At 45.9% G+C, this 22,189-nt stretch overlaps 1 protein-coding gene across 1 annotated transcript; it reads left to right on the forward strand.

Moving 5' to 3' along the window:
• The first annotated feature begins 20,533 nt into the window (after positions 1 to 20,533).
• On the forward strand, positions 20,534 to 21,872 carry LOC124677855. Its single transcript, XM_047213805.1, has one exon. It carries the CDS (start codon positions 20,641 to 20,643, stop codon positions 21,502 to 21,504), a length of 864 nt encoding a protein of 287 aa, XP_047069761.1. The 5' UTR covers positions 20,534 to 20,640; the 3' UTR covers positions 21,505 to 21,872.
• The last annotated feature ends 317 nt before the right edge of the window (positions 21,873 to 22,189 follow it).

The following is a 22,189-nucleotide window of genomic DNA, read 5'->3' on the forward strand; positions in this document are numbered from 1 at the left end:
CTGATCCTGATGACTCAAAGTCACGATCCGGGTACGTGTTTATATTGAATGGTGCTGCGAGTAAGTCGGGCAAGCTCGAAGCGGTGCACGGTGGCGAAGTCTTCAACGAGAATCGGAGTACATAGCGGCTTCGGAGGCTTCATCGAAGCGGTATGGATGAAGAGGTTCATTGTAGAGCTCGGTGTGGTTCCTAGTGCATTGGACCCACTAGTCATATACTCGTGACAACATGGGTGCCATCGCCAATGCACAAGAACCAAGGTCACACAAGAGGTCGAAGCATATCAAGCTGCGTTACCACTCGATTCGCGAGTACATCGAAGATGGAGAAGTAAAGATTTGCAAAGTACACACCGATCCGAATGTAGCAGATCCGTTGACTAAAGCTCTCCCTAGGGCAAAGCATGACCAACACCGAATGCCATGGGTGTTAGGTTCCTTACAATGTAATCTAGATTATTGACTCTAGTGCAAGTGGGAGACTCGTTGGAGATATGCCCAAGAGGCAATAATAAAAGTGGTTATTATATATATCTTTATGTTTATGATAAATGTTTATATACCATGCTATAATTGTATTAACCGAAACATTGATACATGTGTGATATGTAAACAACAAAGAGTCCCTAGTATGCCTCTTAACTAGCTTGTTGATTAATGGATGATTAGTTTCATAATCATGAACATTGGATGTTATTAATAACAAGGTTATATCATTGTATGAATATGTAATGGATACACCCAAACTAAGCGTAGCATAAGATCTCGTCATTAAGTTATTTGCTATAAGCTTTCGATACATAGTTACCTAGTCCTTATGACCATGAGATCATATAAATCACTTATACCGGAAAGGTACTTTGATTACATCAAACACCACTTGCGTAAATGGGTGGCTATAAAGGTGGGATTAAGTATCCGGAAAGTATGAGTTGAGGCATATGGATCAACGAGTGGGATTTGTCCATCCCGATGACGGATAGATATACTCTGGGCCCTCTCGGTGGAATGTCGTCTAAATGTCTTGCAAGCATATGAATAAGTTCATAAGAGACCACATACCACGGTACGAGTAAAGAGTACTTGTCAGGAGACGAGGTTGAACAAGGTATAGAGTAATACCGAAGATCAAACCTCGGACAAGTAAAATATCGCGAGACAAAGGGAATTGGTATTGTATGTGAATGGTTCATTCGATCACTAAAGTCATCGTTGAATATGTGGGAGCCATTATGGATCTCCAAATCCCGCTACTGGTTATTGGTCGGAGTGAGTACTCAACCATGTCCGCATAGTTCACGAACCGTAGGGTGACACACTTAAAGTTGGATGTTGAAATGGTAGTACTTGAATATGGAATGGAGTTCGAATATTTGTTCGGAGTCCCGGATGAGATCCCGGACATCACGAGGAGTTCCGGAATGGTCCGGAGAATAAGATTCATATATAGGATGTCATTTTATGTGAATTAAAATGTCGCGGAAGTTTCTATGGAAGGTTCTAGAAGGTTCTAGAAAAGTCCGGAAGAAACCACCAAGGAAGGTGGAGTCCACATGGGACTCCACCTCCATGGCCGGCCAACCCTAGTGGGGGAGGAGTCCCAAGTGGACTCCCCTTAGGGGGCCGGCCACCCCCATATGGGAGGTGGAACTCCCACCTTTGGTGGGAGTCCTAGCTTGGCTAGGTTTCCCTCTCTTATGGAAGGTTTTTGGTTCGGGTCTTATTCGAAGACTTGGACACCAACTCTTGGGGATCCACCTATATAATGAGGGGCCAAGGGAGGGGGTCGGCCACCCCAAGACCACAACCTGGCCGCCCCCCTTGAGTTGCCGGCCACCCCCTCCCAAACCCTAGCCGCCCCCCTCTCCTCCATAGCTCCCGCGTGCTTTAGCGAAGCTCCGCCGGAGTTCTCCACCGCCACCGACACCACGCCGTCGTGCTATCGGATTCAAGAGGAGCTACTACTTCCGCTGCCCGCCGGAACGGGAGGTGGACGTCGTCTTCATCAACAACCGAACGTGTGACCGAGTACGGAGGTGCTGCCCGTTCGTGGCGCCGGAACCGATCGTGATCAAGATCTTCTACGCGCTTTTGCAAGCGGCAAGTGAACGTCTACCGCAGAAACAAGAGCCTCATCTTGTAGGCTTTGGAATCTCTTCAAGGGTGAGACTCGATACCCCCTCGTTGCTACCGTCTTCTAGATTGCATCTTGGCTTGGATTGCGTGTTCGCGGTAGGAAATTTTTTGTTTTCTATGCAACGTTGTCCTACAATCATGTCTTCGTCGGGAACTCCGGAGGACAGCTCCTGCAAGGATGTTGGCAACTTGTACATGGAGGAGCTGAGGATGCACCCAAAGGAGTTAATGCTCGTCGAGGGAGAACTGCAGATCAAAGATGTTCAGGGTCCCAAAGGCGAAGGAAGCTTGGAAGACAGGATGGAGAAGCTAGAACAAGAGGTTTTCAATTACAAGAAGATGGCCGAGCGTGGAGTGGATATCTTCCACAAGATTGTGTCTGAACTCATTGCTTCGAACACGAGAAGGAAAGCTGCAAAGTTATGGGGCGACATCCTCTCACTTCACGACACCACCAACAAACTCCAAGCTCAACTCTATGACATTCATAATCGAAGCGTGAGTATGAAAACAGGTTTAAACATATAAGCCATGCTGCTAGTTTTAGGATTCCCGAGACCAAGATGTCGTTTGTTGATGGAGAGCCTCTATCTTGGAAGTCTGAAGACGGGAATTCATCACCACCATCGCCAAAGGAGTAATCCATCATCGGTATTGGCATCCCCTTGGTTTGTCCCAAGCTTGGGGGAGTGCCGCGGTACCACATTATCACTACCTTTTACTTTTTACTATCAAGTAGTGTCATATCATGAGTAGGGAAGTTATCGTATGAGATGGGTTGCAATGTGGAAGTATCTCTCCTTTAGTTTGTCTATGTATCCCTTGGTGTGAGTTATCGTTATGGAATATTAATGAGAAGTCTTATCATTTACATATTGCACACCTTATTTTAGTTTGCAATTTCTACTATATGATTGATCTTGATTTTAGTACTGGTACCACTTTGGGAGCATTAAGTAAATCTATTTGGTTTTGGCAAACTTAGCAATGGTCAATAGCAACAACGCTTTGAGTTTAAGAAGAATAGAGGAAATACATGTAGAAGATGTTATTACCTTTCTTATCAGTCCTTAGCTTAGTATTCTAAAGTTAAAATTGTTTGTGCTTACAAGTAAAATGCATGATTGTTTCTATCACATGTATATTTGTTTGTTTCCCTCAACTCCTATGCTTGCTATTTAACCTTGCTAGCCAAAGACCTGTACTGAGAGGGAATACTTCTCGTGCATCCAAACCTGAACCCAAACCTGTGCCAATTGTGTCCACCATATCTACCTACTGCATGGTATTTTCTGCCATTCCAAGTAAATACTTCGTGTGCTACCTTTAAACAATTCAAAACTTATTACTTCTTATTTGTGTCAATGTTTTATAGCTCATGAGGAAGTATGTGGTGTTTTATCTTTCAATCTTGTTGGGCAGCCTCCACTAAAGGACTAGTGGCTTCATCCACTTATCCTATAATTTTGCAATAAGAGCAGGCAACGGGGTTCCCAGCCCCAATTAATCAACTTTCATTAATAATTCTCTTCACATGTTTTGCCCTGATTCATCAGTAAGCAACTTAATTTTGCAATAGACACTCCTCCATGGTATGAGATTGTTGGAAGGCACCCGAGGATTCGGTTAGCCATGGCTTGTGTAAACAAAGGTTGGGGGGAGTGTCATCCTTAAATAAACTGAAATACATGTGTAAACAAAAGAGAAGAGGGATGATCTACCTTGCTGGTAGAGATAACGTCCTTCATGGGAGCCGCTCTTTGGAGGTCTGTTTGGCAAGGGGGTTAGAGTACCCGTTACCAGTCGTTGACAACAACAAACACCTCTCAAAACTTTACTTTTATTTTCTTTATATGATTTCAAAACTGAAAAAGCTCTAGCACATGATTTAATCTCTGCTTCCCTCTGCGAAGGGCCTGTCTTTTACTTTATGTTGAGTCAGTAAACCTATTTCCCTCCATCTCGAGCAAGCATTTGAGTTGTTGTGATCAAACTATTATATTGTGATTTGCTTCATCATGTCTTTACTCTTTCTTGTTTAGTACAAGTTTTACCCTGAATGAATATAGCTTTGAAAGTCATCAATAATTAATATGATTGAGTATGCAAGTTTACCATAAGTTTTAATATGAGAGCGCTCGCTCAATAGATGAATATAATCTGTTAAATGTTCTCTGACCAAGAACAAAGTTTGCCATCACCAATTATGATTCCTTATGCACCTTTATTTGTGATTACCTTATACTTGTTTCAAGTTGAGTTATATGAGGAAATTGTTTACTATAATGTCTTGTGTGAATGAATATGATGCTTCTTGTCCGTATTTTGTTTATCGACTCTTCACTCCATAAACATGTGGTCCTGTTTATCGAGTTCGGTTTCGCTTGGGGACAAGCGAAGTCTAAGCTTAGGGGGAGTTGATACGTCCAATTTGCATCACTATTTTATATCATAATTTGTTGTTATTCATTGATATATTTCATATTGGGACACAATACTTATGTTATTTCATCTATTTTGCATGTTTCATGATTATTTGGAGATCGAGCACCGGAGCCGGGATTCTGCTGGAAAAAGCACCGTCGGATGCAATATTTCGGAAGATCAACTCGTGGAAGGAAGTTTTACCAAAAATCCTATTTTGTCAGATGACGGAGGAAGCCAGAAGGGGGAGCCAGTTGGACCCATGGTGGGCCCACACCATAGGGTGGCGCGGCCCATGGCCTGGCCGCGCCACCATGTGGTGTGGGCCCCCTCGGCCCCTTTCGCCTCCTTTTCTTCGCGAAACCCTTCGTCCCGAAGACCTAAGCCACAGAGGAATCCTCACGAAGGGTTACAGACGCCTCTGCGGGGCGGAGAACACCAGAGAGAAAAGAGCTCTCCGGCGGGCAGGAATCCCCCGGGGAAATTCCCTCCCGGAGGGGGAAATCGACGCCATCGTCACCGCCATCGAGCTGGACATCATCTCCATCACCATCATCATCATCTCCACCATCTCCACCGCTGGACATCGTCACCGCTGTAGCAATTTGGGTTTGATCTTGATTGTTTGATAGGGGAAACTCTCCCGATACTGATTCTACTTGTTATTGATGCTATTGAGTGAAACCATTGAACCAAGGTTTATGTTCAGATTGTTATTCATCATCATATCACCTCTGATCATGTTCCATATGATGTCTCGTGAGTAGTTCGTTTAGTTCTTGAGGACATGGGTGAAGTCTAAATGTTAGTAGTGAACTATGGTTGAGTAATATTCAATGTTATGATATTTAAGTTGTGGTGTTATTCTTCTAGTGGTGTCGTGTGAACGTCGACTACACGACACTTCACCATTTATGGGCCTGGGGGATGCATCTTGTGCTCGTTTGCCAATTGCGGGGTTGCCGGAGTGACGAAACCTAAACCCCGTTGGTATATCGATGCGGGAGGGATCGCAGGATCTCGAGTTTAAGGCCGTGGTTAGATTTATCTTAATTACTTTCTTGTAGTTGCGGATGCTTGCAAGGGGTATAATCACAAGTATGTATTAGTCCTAGGAAGGGCGGTACATTAGCATAGGTTCACCCACACAACACTTATCAAAACAATGAAGATTAATTAACTGTATGTAGCGAAAGCACTAGACTAAAATCCCGTGTGTCCTCGAGAACGTTTGGTCATTATAAGTAAACAAACCGGCTTGTCCTTTGTGCTAAAAAGGATTGGGCCACTCGCTGCAATTATTTCTCTCGCATTTTACTTACTCGTACTTTATTCATCTGTTACATCAAAAACCCCTGAATACTTGTCTGTGAGCATTTACAGTGAATCCTTCATCGAAACTGCTTGTCAACACCTTCTGCTCCTCGTTGGGATCGACATTCTTACTTATCGAAGATACTACGATACACCCCCTATACTTGTGGGTCATCACCAAACACATTTGCCTCTCCAATCTTTGTAACATGGTTGTACCTCTTCTTTCAGACTTCCACTGAAGAGAACTCCAGTGAGGGAGCACAGTCCAGCCCAAGGGACTCCTCCCCGGGCAATTCAGAGAGATCCACCACACAAAGCCAGACGGACTCGCCAGTGTCGGCTTCTAGGAAAAGGTCGACTCCCGAGCCTGCTGACCCTCAAGCTCCGATCAAAACGGGGTCACGCATGAAGCGTCGATGCGTCAAAAGGGCTCGCAAAGGCCCACAAGTTTCCTCGCCGAGCCAGGAAGTTTCAAATGTAATTACCTCAACAGCTCATATTCCACACCGTCCCGTTACTAATTGGATTGCCTCACCATTTCCTTTGCAGACTAATGGGACCTCTAGCGGGGACGTTGAAGAGGTACCGATGCCATCTGCTACACTCGGCCTATCCAACTCGCCGAGCACGGCTGACCAAGTGGCTAACCTGGCCCAGTCTACCGCAAAGCCGATTGTCACAACCTCGGCTGCCCTTCCTTTCTTGGGAGAGGTACGCTCCACTCTCTCGGGCCTACCCTTTTTTCTTTGTCGTATGCTCATGCTGCTCTTGTTCGTCTGTCAGGGTTGTGATCCTTCAAGCTTGCTGACGTTCGATCCCGACTCCATCGAGCCAGCTACTTCCAAAGCAGGTGAAGAGCCAAACCCCAGCGCGATCCATGGCCCGCTCCAGCGTCTCAAGGTTTTGCTCTCCTCTTCGGTTGAAACCCTGGTCGAAAACCCCGAGGCAATCAAGGGCATCCTCGAAGACATCCAGCCCCGCCTCCCGGTGACGCTGCAGGTTAAGCTTTGGCCGGCTGTGACTTTGTCGGTTTTCAGGTCCAGGGTGCAGTCGGCTCGTCAAAGAATCACTCTTCGCCGCGCCCAGCTCCCGTTGAGAGCCGATATTGCAGACAAATGTCAACGTCTCAACGAGAAGAAGGCGGCTTTAGACGCCCAAACCGATACTTCTACCCGTAGTGTCGAACTCGAGACCTTGCGCAAGGAACTGGAGGACCTTGAAAAGAGGGTCAGGGAGACCAAACAACTTATCCAAGACAAGGAAACCCTGATTGCTCGCTCTCAACGAGGAAGCAAAGGCCTCACGGCCGATCCGAAGACCGATCTGGCTGAAATTCGTGCCCCGAGCGAGTCAGCTGGTGATGGGGAAAGACGAGGACGACGAGGCTGAGATCGCCGAGGTGGATCGAATCCGTGCCGATGCTCTTCACGCCCTCAACGCTTTTCTTAAGTAGGGCCTCTTTGTGTAAACTGATGCAGCTGAACTTGTTTCGCTGAACTTGTCCAAGGTTGATGGCCGTGCATCGGCTTTTTTACCATTCTGAAGTCAATGTCCGTGCATCGGCTCTGTTTGCATGTACCGATTGCATGTACCGATTTTTTTTTTACTGGCCGATTTCTCCGTCGGCCCCCGCATATGTATCGGTGTCGCACATGTTTATCTGACTAGGTGCCCCCCGAGCCGATTCTGCCAGGTATCTGCTGATATCGGCTCTGCGGTTAGCCAAGGTACCACATGTGAATGTCGGCTCTGTTAGGACCAGTGCTGACTTCTTCCAACTCATCAGCCGACGTAAACCCATTGTCTATTAGATCAACGTTGACCCCGGGTAGAACGCATGGTGAGGATAATTTTGGCCGATCTCTGGAATCGGTCTCCATGTTGGTTGATCCATGAAGGTTTGACAAAGTCTCCTCATAGATCTTTGGGACCGATCGCACGGATTATTTCCGCGTTTGTCTATATATATAGATCTGTGGGAAGTGTCGGAGTGGCATACTTAGCTAGCCACGTCTGCTTCTCAAGATCTGTTGCCGACGCTCCTCCTGCTGTTCCGGAAGTCCCTGCTGTTGCAGCCTGGTTTGAGAGCGCCCAACTACTGCAGTCCGGCACGTATGCGCACGTGTATCCGTGGGGAATCTCCTTGGGCGCCTCATGTAAGAATTGGTAGCCACTAGGGTCACCACCAATCTTGTAAACGACGTATGCCGATGAATTTGGCACTTCTGGTGCTGCCAACGCGAACGGCAGCGGTGGACGGGACTGGAGTGGCATCTCTCCTTGGTAAGTCCCCAGAGCCGGTCCTGGCGGAGAATACTGATGGCTCATGATTTCCTGGATCACGCGCAGAGCGACACGCTCCAAAGTGTTCACCAGGCTCTCAGAATGGCGGTGCAGCGAATGAGCCACCATGAAGTTGATCTCCGACGCAGCCGACCTGGTGCGTTCTTCTGACGGGGAGGACAGGTCCACCCCATCGAGCGCGCCTTCAGGCGAGAACCCCTTCCACCTGATGCCATGTGAGCGGGTTCTGTGAAAAGAGCCGATGAGGTCGGCTTCGAGGACTGCTTTGATCTCGTCATGCTTCTTCTTGAGCTCCTCGGCCGGATCCTCGTACTTGACCGGAGTGCCTTCCGCCATCTCGGATGTAGATGGCGATGCGGTGGATGTCGAAGATTGTCCCACCGGCGTGCCGAGAATGTGTTGCGGTCGAAACCCACCGGCGGGCAGCGACGGGCAACACCGTAGAGCCGGGAATCTCCCAGGACTGCGGCTGGCCCTGGTCCCTCCGAGCGATGGCCCGCAAAGCCTTCTGCACACATGTCCGATGCTGATGCAAGGGCGTGCCACCTGACCTATACCTGGTCAGGAAGGTGTTGGATGATGCCTCGCTTAGTTTCCTGCATGGCATACACGTAAACGTTAAATACGAGCCTCGATCGGCTCTCGAGTTGTCTCGTGAATCGGCTCAAAGAGCCGATCCACCCATGATACGTACGAGGTGTACGATCAGATGGTGGTCCTGCTTGATCAAGATAAAGCTAAAGCGACCTACTACGATTTGGGGTTTTCACCGCATAATCGGAACGTCCTACTCGTGATTGGGCCTCGCGCTCGCGTACGGTGATCGTAAGCCGATCCTAGACAGGGCCTAAAAACCAACACGAGGTTGATCCCCGGAACATCCTGTCTAGGGCTAGCAAACTACACCCTACGCGCCGCTGGATCCTCCAACCCTTTGTAAGGCCTAACCATGCAGATATTAAACTAATCCTTGAAGAACAAGGAGCAACCATAACGGATCGGATCTACTAAACAATGATCAAGCGGGGTGCCGCCCTTACACCCGTGATAGGCGTAAGGGCGGCTAGATGCCTAAGGGTTGCACGACGATAGCATATGATACGAAGAACAATGCTAACCCTAAAACACCTATGATAACTACGTTGCTCGCCATCAAAAAGGCTTCGAGCACGAGCAACGCATGGAAGACGAATAAACGTGTGCTGCCTAGATCGCAAGATGCGATCTAGGCAGCATGGTGCTTACCCGGAAGAAACCCTCGAGACGGGGAGTTGGCGATGCGCCGAGATTGGTTTGTGTTGAACGTTGGTTGTTGTTTATTTCATAAACCCTAGATACATATTTATAGTCCGGGGGACTTTCTAATTCAGGCGTGCACCTAACCGTGCACGGGTTAAACTCTAACTTCTAAACGACACGTATCCTACTATGTTACAGATACATGGGCAAACCAGCCCAAACTTGGTATGGAAGGCCGATTCATGTATTTCCTCTATATATATTCTTCAAGCCCATCTCCAATCGCAGCCCACCTCTGATCCGGTCAAATTCTGGTGATAACAGAGCTTGCTGATACCATTCTCCAGATTCCCATTAGTCGACGAGGTGGTGATGATTTTGTGTCTTGGCCACATGATAAGTTTGGCCTGTACACTGTCAGATCGGCATACAATTTGGCGAGAACTTCGTCCTTCTTTGTTCGCCGCGGTACTGCAGGGGCTGGTGCTGGTTCTGACAGAACTTCAGAGGAAAAGAATTGGAAGGCAATCTGGTCCATCCAGGCTCCTGGGAAGATGAAGGTTGTTCTATGGCGCTTTATCCATGATTGCCTTCCCACTGGACATCAGCTGCAGCGTAGGCATATTCCTGCTGAGGGCTGTTGTGTTTTTTGTGGCCAACTTGAGAGAGTGGAGCACCTTTTCTTGTTGTGCCCGTTTGCGAGGTCGATTTGGGATGCTGTAAAAGAGTTTTTCCCCATGCGGCTTCAAAGGAAAAATCTGGTTCATGCCAAACAATGGGTTTTTTCGATTTTCTGAAGCGTGAAAGCAACACTAATGCTACTGTCATGGCTGTTACTTGTTGGCATATATGGCAGGCTCGTAATGATGCCAGGAACAATGAAGTTGTGTTACACCCGTCGCGTGTGGCGTCCAAGGTTTTGGCTTATGTTGAGATGATTGTTGCCTACCTTTTCAAAGAGACTAAACTCAGGGATGCCCAGGCTCTTGTGTCGCCACGTTGGAGCCCGCCACCAAATGGGGTTATCTGTGTTAATGTTGATGATGCGCTCTTCCCAACAGAGCAAAGGATGGGTTGGGGTGCCGTTTTGCGGGATCACAATGGTCGTTTCATTCTTTGTGTCCGTGAAGGTTTGTCGGGGCTCCCTGTTCCGGAGCTGGCCGAAGCCATTGCTGCTCGATGTGCCTTGATGGTGACTAAAGATCATGGAGTTGCAAGAGTCGAGCTGGTGTCTGATTGCAAGTCTCTGATCCAGCGCATTAATTCCTCGACGAAAGATCGATCTGTTGTAGGGACGGTGGTTGCTGATATCAAACTCTTGGCTCAGGACTTTGAGTCCTGTTCTTTTACCTTTTCTAGTCGCAAAACTAATGTGGTAGCACATAAATTGGCTCGCTGCGCCGAGTCCTCTATTTGTAGTATTTCTGTTGGTGTTGTCCCGGAGATTATCCAGGAAGAACTTTGTAATGATGTTTCCTGATCAATAAAACGCTATATTCTCTCAAAAAAAAAGATCTGGGAATCTCAGGTAATTGTGAATTATAGTTTGTTTCCTATTAAATGCTTCCTAAAATGATTCCAGATTTTTAGGTGACTGATTGATTTGATAAACCGTGTTTCCACGCAGATCAAATCTGTTTCCTTATTGATTCTTTACGGGACCCGATATTATTTTCAATATTAAGTAAATATGAATTTGCTTCAAAAATAATGCGACCGTGCTTCTCAAAATTCGTCTCCAAAAAAATAAATGTTGAAAAATAATTATGATTTGTATTTTCAATATGCTGACAGAAGCTTTCGTCTTGATCGATGGAAGAACCATTTTTTCAGTCTCCATTTGTTTGCAATGGCGACATGGTGAAATGTTTTTGAACCAAGAAAGCACTTGTACTGACAAATGGAAGCATCATTTATGTGGCACTAGAGACATATTGTTCACATCATGGAACATTCAACATTCTTTTTACGATGAATACATATATTTATTTATACATGCTAGTATTTTTGATATATCAATACAAGTTTTGATGCAACTAAAACAAAATTCAGTTGATGAAAATATTTGCTTCGTAAAAGAAAACTGTGGAAGCACAACATGAAGCACGAAGCAATGAACAAATTAATATTTTTAAACAAAAAATTACAACTCCCTGTAGTGACAAAATTAAGCAGTACTACAAAAACACTTTTCTCGCTTCTCCCTAACCAGCATTATTGGCCGATCTATGGGCTGATCATGGACGATTTCCCATGCGCTGCAAGCTCCTCATGAATAAGGCATTTGTATCCCAGAGGCGGCGTACTCGACAGCATAGCAACATCGCTGAATACACAACTAGAATCAGGTTAGGCAGAATTATGTTATATAACAGAAGCATCGGTTAGTAACACGAACCACATCCTAGCAGTAAGAAAGGTTGAAGCATCGGTTGGAAACTTTGCGTGAAGCAAACACACATGGTTGAAGCACTGACTCGTGGCGGTTGAAGCAAAATTATTGTACGATGAGAGCATCACACAATGACACTAGTTGAAGAAAAAATCAAGTACGAAAACTTGGCCGGCGTAAAGCAAGGATATTATGCCATCAGAGCATATATAACTTGCACTAGCACTAGAGAAATTTCATTTTTGCAAATTGGCATGCTTCCGGAATCCGGACAAATTTTGGGTACTGAAATTTGTGATTTGATTGATGTCGCAAACCTTATGTATCTTGGAAGCATAAGTTGAAATCTGAGGAAGCATGCTTGATAAGAAGTGAAAGCATACTTATGTGAATTGGCAAATTTATTTCCATCAGGTAGAACATGTGTACATTAGAAGCATTCTTTCTTCAGCTATGTGCTTCGCTTTTGAATTTCTTCTACTCAAGCATCTGCAATATTTCATGAAATCCAGTGAAATTGACAACTTCTACCTTCGCTCCACACACAAGCATGATCAATTTAACTGGATGTGTATCCAACTTCACCATCATCATCATTGTATAATTTTGGGACATTATAAAACACACACGACGCATGAAAATACATCTGACACGGCATAAAACAAAAAAAAAAGCTCATGGAAGCCTGTCACGCATCATAATGAGCACGATATGGAAGCATCATGGCAATCATCATAAGAAATATCATAATAAGCAGGATATGAAAGTACTGAAACATGGAAGCGTCAATTTAATTTGCACGCAGTAGATTGCAATCTACGTGGAAGCAAACAAATTTGAAATGTATGATATAACAACAGTTCCCGCTAATTGTAGAAAAAACATGTACCAACTTCATCATGATCCGTGCATAATTCTTGACGCAAAAAAGCATGGGCAAACAGTATGTTAAAGCACAAAAATAGAAATTGGTTATATGATTCAGCTGGATAAATTGATTTCACAATTCCAACTGGTAGAGAACTACAGTGACCTGCAGTTCATAAATTTCATAAAATATACACACATGTAGATCTAGGTCTAGCTATTACCTTATCCCCTCATCTAGATCCAGGAGATAGTCAGAACAGTGTGCGGTGGAAGCAGGAACTGCAGGTCTGGAACATATTAGCAGGATATGTGGAGTCTACCATGAAGATCACTTAGATACACAGTTTCTCTATGACGTTGTTGACATGGTGATTTAAGCGGCACGGCCGGAGCGAACTTGCAGACATCCACGTCCACCTGCACTCTGAGGCCTAGGTTAATTAGTTACAGTTACCTGCTCCTGGTTCATGTAGTCGTTGAAGGAAGAAGCTTCCGACTCTCTGCTTCCTGCGGATCCTGGTCGGCCCGGCTATGCCGCCTCCGACTCTAGACCACCGCCGGTCAGGGAGGCCCCAACGGCAACTTCCCATGGCGGAGCCGCATGCGTGCCAGAGCAGGGCATGAACCAGGTGGAGGCGCAAGTACCGTCCAGGGTGGAAGGTGGCGGCGTGGTGGGGAAAGGAACGACGGCGATGTGGCGACAGGAACGGCGGCAACGTGGGGAGAGAAAATGCGGCAACTTCAGATCGATATGGGGCAGAACAATCCGGCCGTGATTTTTGGGATTGATTGAGGATGAGCTATTCAACCCAAATTTTAGGGAGGAGGTAGGCAAGTGCGGTGTTATCGGGCCAGTTTTTTTTTCTCGGTCTGAAGCCTTAATGCCTCCGGGCCGTACGATGGAACGCGAATGAGCGGCATCTAATCGGTCCGATGTTTTGCTTTCCATCGGACTGCGATGAATAGTGTTTACCCTTATATATTAGTGTGCATGTAATCAGGGGCCCTTAAAATATCTAATCGGTTTCAAATGTGGTTGGTTGGGTTCAGTGAGGAACGAAGTTGACTGCAAAACCTCCAGCCGACTGACCCAACCATGGCCACCACTGTCCTCTGCGGCTTGCTGGCTACTGCCGGCCGGCTGCTTTGGCAGCTACATAGTTTATTCTACGGAGAGAGAATACTCGACGCGTGCGATTGAGTACATACACTTCTAAAATTGGGGAAAACGACTGGTCAATTTATGGGTGAATGAACTTTCGGACCTTTCTAGGATCCGCGCTCGATCCAGGTTGTTCCACGTTCTACTACCTTGCTGCCGTCTAACGGACCTATCTTTCCATCTCCCCCGTAACAAAACAGGAAACTAGCCCAAAAGCTAATGAAATGTTGACCAACAGGGATTGCTTTCTTCCTTAGTTATACGTTGTTACGCAAAATAAGATTTTTCTGGCGGATAAACGTTAGGATAATAATCCAATTTAAAATCCATCCCTTCCATTGAAATTATCACTAGGTGAGGATCCAAACTTAGGTGGGCTTGTTGCGCATTCTCTACGCTTGCCACTGAGCAAAATAAGAGAGGGTAGTAGTGTAATTAAGCAATACCGCTAAGGCCATGCTTGGTTCAGCCTTATTTAGGCAAAACAGCCGTAGAAACTAGAGCCCATATTTTTCTAGAAAACGAGCACTTGGTTCGTCTTAGGCTTTGTCGCTCTTCGCCTTTACACTCAGGTGTTTTCCACCTCGTGGATTCGGAAATTTCACGTACCGGTTGAGGTCCCATAAAAATATGGGGTGGGGGGCACAACAAATTACGTCACTATATAATATGGGAGGAAACTAAAAAGCGATAGTCCGGAAGAGGCCTAAAACAAGATATGTTGCCATCTGAAATTGAAAGATCGCGACACTAACACGGTTTTGATCGTTCCCCGACACCGATCATTATCTGACAATTCCATCCCCACAGCAAGATTATATATGGCAAATGGACGAAAAATGAGAAACACGAGACAAATTGTTCTGTCTAAAATCCAACCACTTGGATATAGAAGAAACAATTAATATCGCCCATCCATTTAGCAGCAGACAGCTATCCCTCTCTCCCGCTCTCTCTCACCCTTAACTAATTTAATCCTTTTTTTTAACAAAATCCCAATTTGATGCAGTGTATGCACGCCAGCGCGTGTAAGAATGTTGTACGGTCTGTAAGTTGCTACCATCTGAAATCTCAAGGTTACCATACGTAACATCAGCTACATCTCGGAGAATTGACCAAAGAGGAGGAAGAAGAAGAAGTACAGCCATTTAGAGCTAAGGGAAAAATATCAATCTGTGTTTGAGCGGTTCCATCCAACGTCTCGCTACCAGCGTAGGGAATGCCTGTCTGTCCATTGCGCCAAACATACCTCCCATCTTGCTTGAAAGCACGTGGTCTGTCCTACAGGAGCAGGTCTTAAAGTTGACTTGTCCTACAAGACTTATATGATTCCAAGGCTTGACTTTCTGCCACGATTCTCAAATTGTCAAAACAAGGGAAAGGGAAATACTTGCTGTACCACCTTGTAACTTCGAAGTTCTTTCTCCACCCTTTCCTGAATCTTTCCTTGCAAGTGTCGATCACTTGACTGTCCTCGCAGTATTTCTTTCGAAAAGGAGTCACGTAATATCTGTCAGCTGGTGGAAAACACGGGAGGCGACAGTTGGCAGCCCGCATATAAATTGTGCGTGTTATCAGCGTGTCCCTAAGTATCTAATCGATTTCAAATTGTTTCGTGCTGGGTTCAGTATTTAAATCTGTCTTGTGAACTTTGTGCTCTACGGCAGCTGGGCTCGATGGCGGATGCATTGGCCAGCAAGTATCATCGCCATCTAGTACAACAACTACCTGGACATACGATGCTATCTATCCATCACAAAATGTCATTCAATCTTTCAACACTAGGCCAGAATCATTCCATATTCCTGCCAGCGTCCAAACGTCCAAGTGGCAGGTGCACATCATCGAAAAATAGTGTAGTTTCTAATTTGATCTTATTCTGTAGTTGTTTCATATTTTGGCTCTAATTTCTCGGAATCACTGGATTGTCACTTTTACCATAAGTGGTAATTCTCTCCTACCATTGTCGGGTGTATGTGTGTACGTCTCGGGCATGCACTAAGCTGTGGGATCAATTGCCCCCACATCCTTTTTGTGAAACAACTTCAACTTTTTATATATTTAGGTATTGGTCCTTTGAATATTCAGTTTGACCCCAATGGTTTGAATCGATAGCTTCTTAGCTGGTCTCATGTACTTTGGGTAGTTTTGGATTTGCTTTGGGGAAATGAGCTTGGTTGGATTTTTGCACAATTTTTTTTTTGCATAGTCAATAGTAGTTTGTTTGTGATGCAACGGTGCCAGAATCAAGAAAATGGTACTTTGCTTATTGGGTGGCCATTATTGAGCTTAACATTTCACGGTTGAAACCATTCAAATTCCCCTAAGAACACATGAATATGTGAGAAATGCATTTCTGCAATGAGAGCTCTCAATATCGTCAAGTTGTTATTGATGGTAACACAAGGTAAGTAATGAACTAGAAAACTGTAGTCCAATCATGCCACAAGCTCGAAAACGTCAAATACACACTATTGTAACATTGTTTCTCTACATCGGTGACATACAAAGTCTATGATGAAATATATTTTCTCTCTATTTTTTTGTAACAACCTTTGTGTCATGACTTTTTAAGTAGCTCGAATACCAACGGCATCATCAATACTTATGTATAGAGGAAAAGTATAGTATAACAAATACACTGCAATTTCACAAATAATGAAAGCATGAATTGGGAAATTTTAAAATTACACAAAATATGCCATAACATGAGGTAGTTAGCGGTCACATAAAATATGTAAACTGAAATCATGAATTGGGAAACTCAGAAGTACACGAAATGTGCCTTAACATGAGGTAGTTACCTCAAAGATAAAAATATGTAAACTGAGACATCATAATTATGTTTTATTTACTTGTAACAGAGCTTCTATGTACATATTGTTTTGGAGGGCTCTAGAAAGAAGTCACGGTGGGGAATGTTCTAGAGTTGAGACACCCCTTCCATATGTAAGCAAATAATCTAGAGGATGAGCCACCGATCGAGTATAGAAGTTATAGGGATGGCCATGATAATTCCATATATAAGTAGAGACATATACTAGTACAAAGAATCATCATTGTCATGTGAATGAAATACATATAGGCAGATACTTATTAAGGCGCCAAAGAACATGGCTGGGGAAAATCCAAGTGTAAAAAACATTTTTTGCTCAGAAACGTGCATGTTCGTGTTCTTAGAAACATGCACGTTTTTTTAGAGGCGGGCCAAAAGCATTGAATATATAAGTTTACTTGATTTTTTATAGCATGAAGTTTGTTTGTTTTATTGAGAGTGAAAAGAGGGTCTTTGCATAAATGTGCCATGCATATGAGTGACACCAACATGTGTTTTACTACTTTTCATGATTTTATCATTCACCACAACTCATGTGCAATATTGATATAATAGAATTGGAAGCTTGTTAATCTATTGCAAAGGATGAACAATCATTTAGTAAGATAATTTTAAGTCAAATTAAATTTCAAGAAATGTTTCACATAAAATCAAATCAAATTCACTAAAGATAAATGAAGATCGTTGTTTCTGTTTGTGGCTCTTGGGGGGATATTTTTGTGAAGGATCGGGCTACATGGGAAACATATTTTACAACTCGTTGCCATTTTGGTCTCTGCTACATATATATTACAACGAGTAAGTGTTTAACTAGTTATAGTAAAAAGAGTTTAACTAGTTATATTAAAGTGTAAGTTCATAGAAAAAAAATGAAAGGCACATACATCGGCCATACGTAGACAAACAAGTGTAAGTTCATAGGTAATGGAGCAAATACTCGTTTTTGGGAGGATACCTGGTTAGGAAAAACATCATTAGCCCAACAATATCCATCCTTGTATAATATTGTGCATCACAAGAATGTAACGGTAGCTCGTGTATTAGCTCAAACACCTCTGAATATCAGTTTCAGAAGGTTGTTGGTGGGAAACAAATGGACTTTATGGTTACAGTTATGCCGAAAACTTATGAGGATTAATTTATCCGACGAGAATGATCATTTTGTTTGGAATTTGACAACAAATGGTTTGTTTACAGTGAAATCTATGTATGAGGATCTTATGAATGACCATACACCTTTTCTGCAAAAATACCTTTGGCAAGTTAAAATTCCTCTAAAGATAAAAATATTTATGTGGTTTCTGAGTAATAAGGTGTTGCTTACTAAAGATAATTTAGCTAAAAGACGATGGAATGGGTGTACAAAATGTGTTTTTTGCGGAGAGCGGGAGACTATTGAACACTTGTTCATCACTTGTCCCATAGCTAAAATACTTTGGCGTACGATTACTTTTACTTTTGCTCTTCCACCTCCAACCAATATTACGAATATGTTTGGTAATTAGTTAAATGGAGTTGATAGACAATCTAAGGCTTTCATCCGTATTGGGGTCTCTGCCTTATGTTGGTCTATATGGAGGGGAAGGAATGATATTATTTTTAACAAAAAAACATTCTTTTCACTTTGTGCAGGTTATCCATATGGTGTCACACTGGGTTCAGTTGTGGGCTCTTCTGTTACCGGAGGATCAGCGGGATGCTATGGCTACTTTGTATGCACACAGCTCCAGATATGGTCGCTCAGGATATCTTGTGACTGGCTGGCTGGCGGCACAATAGACGGCTACGATGATGTGTAGTCCAGTTTTACTTTGTTTCTTTCGCTGGTTGGTTCTTGTATCAACTCTCGACGATGATTGAGATGTCATAAACTTTGTAATCATAACTTTTTTAATAAAAGGCCGTGTGCATCATCATGATGCAGAAGCCGGGGTTTCATTCCCCATTTCAAAAAAAAAACATAGACAATGGTAGTAAAAATACAAAACATTAAATATCTTGAATGATTGGAGTATAGGTTTCGTAGGGCCAACCAGTGTTTCCGCTGTGCTCACCCAACCCATTAAATATTTTTTACTATTCCTTACTATTTGGTCAACGTGCCAACTGAAAATGGCCCAAAATACTCCTTTGTCACCCCTACAGTGTTTTGCCACTATCATGAATACGAGGATCGAAGAATTGAAGTCTCTCGGTGAATTTTTCTTACCATCTTTCATTTTAGCATGTTCAAATCAGTGTGTTCACTATGAATATAATGAGATTATATCAGGGGTCTTTGAACACATATACTTCAAAAAGATTATTGACAATGAACCGAATGAGTGTATGCAAGCGCAAACTAGACGTCTATATATGGTGTTTCACCAATCTTTGATGTCTGCAACTCTCATTCTAGTAAATATTATAAGAATATATACATGAGTTGAGAAATGTTCGGTGAAAACCTAGTTATAATGAAAACAACATGACAACACATTTTGGATATTTAAGAATTAGTCAAAAGAATATATATTAAGTTAGAAATGTGATACGAATATACGAAATTTGAAGTAAAACACGTGTTTGAAGGTAAGAAAATATAATTTTGCATGAATAGTGATTTTTGTAGTTATTTACAACACTCCTTTTTTATTTATATTAGAAAAAATAGCATGCTACATCATAATAATTTGAACGGGGTAGTCCTTGATCTAGATCTACAATAGAGTAAGAAAGACCTATTTAAAGGAAATAAAACAGAAAGAAAGAGGCGATAGTGAGGCGCTCCTAGAAACTCATACGTGGTTTCCTCATCCTCGCCGGTCATGCTGCTGGCCCACTCTGCCTCCGTAGTTCTTAGGTTCTCGGAGGCGTGGCAAACCATGGCCCCTTGCAGACGGAGGGTTTTCCATCTTTTGCTTCGGTTATTTGTAAGTTTTCTTCGAGATAGTGAGACAACAGCTACATCTCGAAATCATAATAAGCCCCAACCCCCGCCCTATACTCGCTCTGGTGGAGCGCCTGGCGCCGGCGGAGGGCGCATGGAGTTGTGCATCCTGCGGAGTTACTGGGATCCATGTGGATTCCGTGTTCGTTGGTGTGGCTTCACGTCTGTGTCTTTTGATCTATGGCGATGGTTGTTATTACGGCGTGCGGGTCCTATGGGACTAAAGCACGGCGACTTCTCGTTTGTCTACAATAACAAGCTGTACTATGTTTGATGGAGGGTCGATGACGGCGCTGTGCCTTCCGCTCGCCGAGTTATGAATTATGGATTATGGATTATGAATAGATCGGTTGATTTTTCGTAGAAAACGAGTCGAAATGGAGGGACTGTGAGAGTGTGAGTGTATATATATATAAAACGAAAGGTACCAAGCTATGACGTAACTAACGGCATTTCGTTGCATCCACCAGGTCTGTGACGCGACGGGTATACGTAGTTTGTCACGCCGAATCCATGGGCGGATCACGTGAAACACCTCACACGGCCAGCCGAGTGGAGCGGCCAGCGTCACCACCACGCAAGGCCTCGCTGGCCGCACGTGCCGCCCGCGCCTCGCTGGCACGAGCCTGGCCGCGTAACGGCCTCCCCCACGTTTTCTTCTTCCCTCCGACGTGGCCGCCCGCGACCCCGGTCAGTCTCTACCTGCCCGGTGGGGCCCACGTTCCAGCACCTTCGGCCGCCGTGGGTGCCGTGCCGTGTGCCTTGCCTTGGCTCCCAAGGAAAGAGAGCGACCACTTCCTTCCCACCGGGCCCCACCGCCTTACCACGCATTTACCATTCGCCCCAGACCCAACCGCCATTAATTCCTTCTCTATAAAATCCTTCCCCCGTCTCCCCCTCCCCATCCCAATTTCCCTTCACCACTCCACACCAATTCTACTCCGCCGCCGCCGCCGGATTCGATGCGCGCGGCCCCCTCGCGATAAGCAGTCTTCGGAACCGGAGAGGTTCGTGAAGCGATCCGACGAGCGATGGGCGAGCTGGCCTCGACCTCGCCGCCCCCGCCGGCGACCATGGCGACGGCGGTGCTGCAGGTGGTGTTCGTGGACGGCGAGCGGACTGTGGACCTGGGCACGGTGACGGTGCAGCCGTCCCTGGGCGTGCGCAAGCTGCAGGCCGTGGTGGCGGACCGCGTGGGCGTCTCCCCGCACCAGATCTCGGCCTCCCTCGCCCGCCCCCGCCGCCCGCGCCGCGCGCCGCTCGACGACGGCGCGGACCTCGCCGCCGCCGTCGCGCGCGAGGGGCCCGGCTGCTACGTGCTCGCCGCGCTCCGCCGCTCCCGACGCGACCGCCGCGGGGGCCGCTCCCGCCGCGACCGCAAGGCCGGCGGCGCCGGGCTCCTCCTCTCCCCCTCCCAGCAGCAGCAGGCGCCGCTGCTCGTCCCCTCGGCGGAGATGACCATCCTCAAGCGCCTCCCGCCCACGGATCTGGCCTCCCTCGCCTCGTCGCCCCCGCCGGCGGCGTTCGGCGGCTGGGACTACGACTACGACGCGCAGCTCCGGGAACTCCAGCGGCAGCGCGAGTGGTACCTGCTCAGCACCGCCGCCACCGACCCGTACCCGCTCCCGCAGGAGGACCCGTTCTGGTACGGGTCGACGACGCCGCGCTCGTCGCCGTGCCCGGAGTGCGAGGCGGCGGCCGCGGCCATGCGCGCGCCGGGGTTCCACTGGTGCGTGCGCGACGCCGTCACCGTCGCCTTCCGCTCGCCCGTCGGCCCCATCGAGCGGCCCAAGAAGACGCCCTCCCCTTCGCCGTCGCCCTCCCCGTCCCCGCCGCCGCGGGCCCTCAGCCCCGCCTACTCGTTCGCCGCCGGCCTGGTGCCTGTCTGCTACTAGCTGTCATCAATTAGTTGTAGAAGGGGAATAGGAATTGGGCACGCACGCCGCCCATGGTTGGTTGGTTGGTTGCGTGTCGGGCTTGTGCAGCGGAAAGGAGGACGGCAGCGCAAGCAAGGCGACGACTCTACGGCAGGCCGGCTTCCGCTGCCAGGAAATTTCTTCCGTGTTTTCCTGTAGTTGGTTGTGGCCGTGCTGTGTGACAGACAGAAATTTCTCCTTTGTTTTTGTTTTCTTCTTTTTCGGTTTAGGGAGAGAGAGAGAGGGAGGGATAGGTGCCTGTTGGTAAACTGATGGGCGATATGATGAAATTGTTCCTGGTATATCGAAGTGGTATATGCAGATGAATGTTACTACTCCGTGATGAAGAACAATCGTCTCAAATGTCTCTGATTTTTTTCATTTCGATTGCTGATATTTCTCCTACGGAGTACTACAATCCTCTAAAATATCTAGAAACCGGATCAGTTTTGCGATGAGAGAGACGGACGGCGACAGATCACAGATGGTGAGATGGCAGAGGTTGTACGTGGAACAACCTGGATCGAGCTCCGATCCCCAGTCTCGTCTACAAAGGTGGCGAAACTTGATTCACCCGTAAATAAATTGACCAGTCCTTTTCCCCAATTTTAGAAGCGTGTTCAGTCGCACGCGCGTATCGGTTCGGTTGATGACGACGCATATT

This window comes from Lolium rigidum, chromosome 7 (assembly GCF_022539505.1).
Source record: "Lolium rigidum isolate FL_2022 chromosome 7, APGP_CSIRO_Lrig_0.1, whole genome shotgun sequence".
Lineage (NCBI taxonomy): Eukaryota > Viridiplantae > Streptophyta > Magnoliopsida > Poales > Poaceae > Lolium > Lolium rigidum.

Excerpts from the sequence above, each read along its gene's own strand:
- LOC124677855 (XM_047213805.1), top strand. The coding sequence starts at position 20,641 with ATGGGCGAGCTGGCCTCGACCTCGCCGCCCCCGCCGGCGACCATGGCG.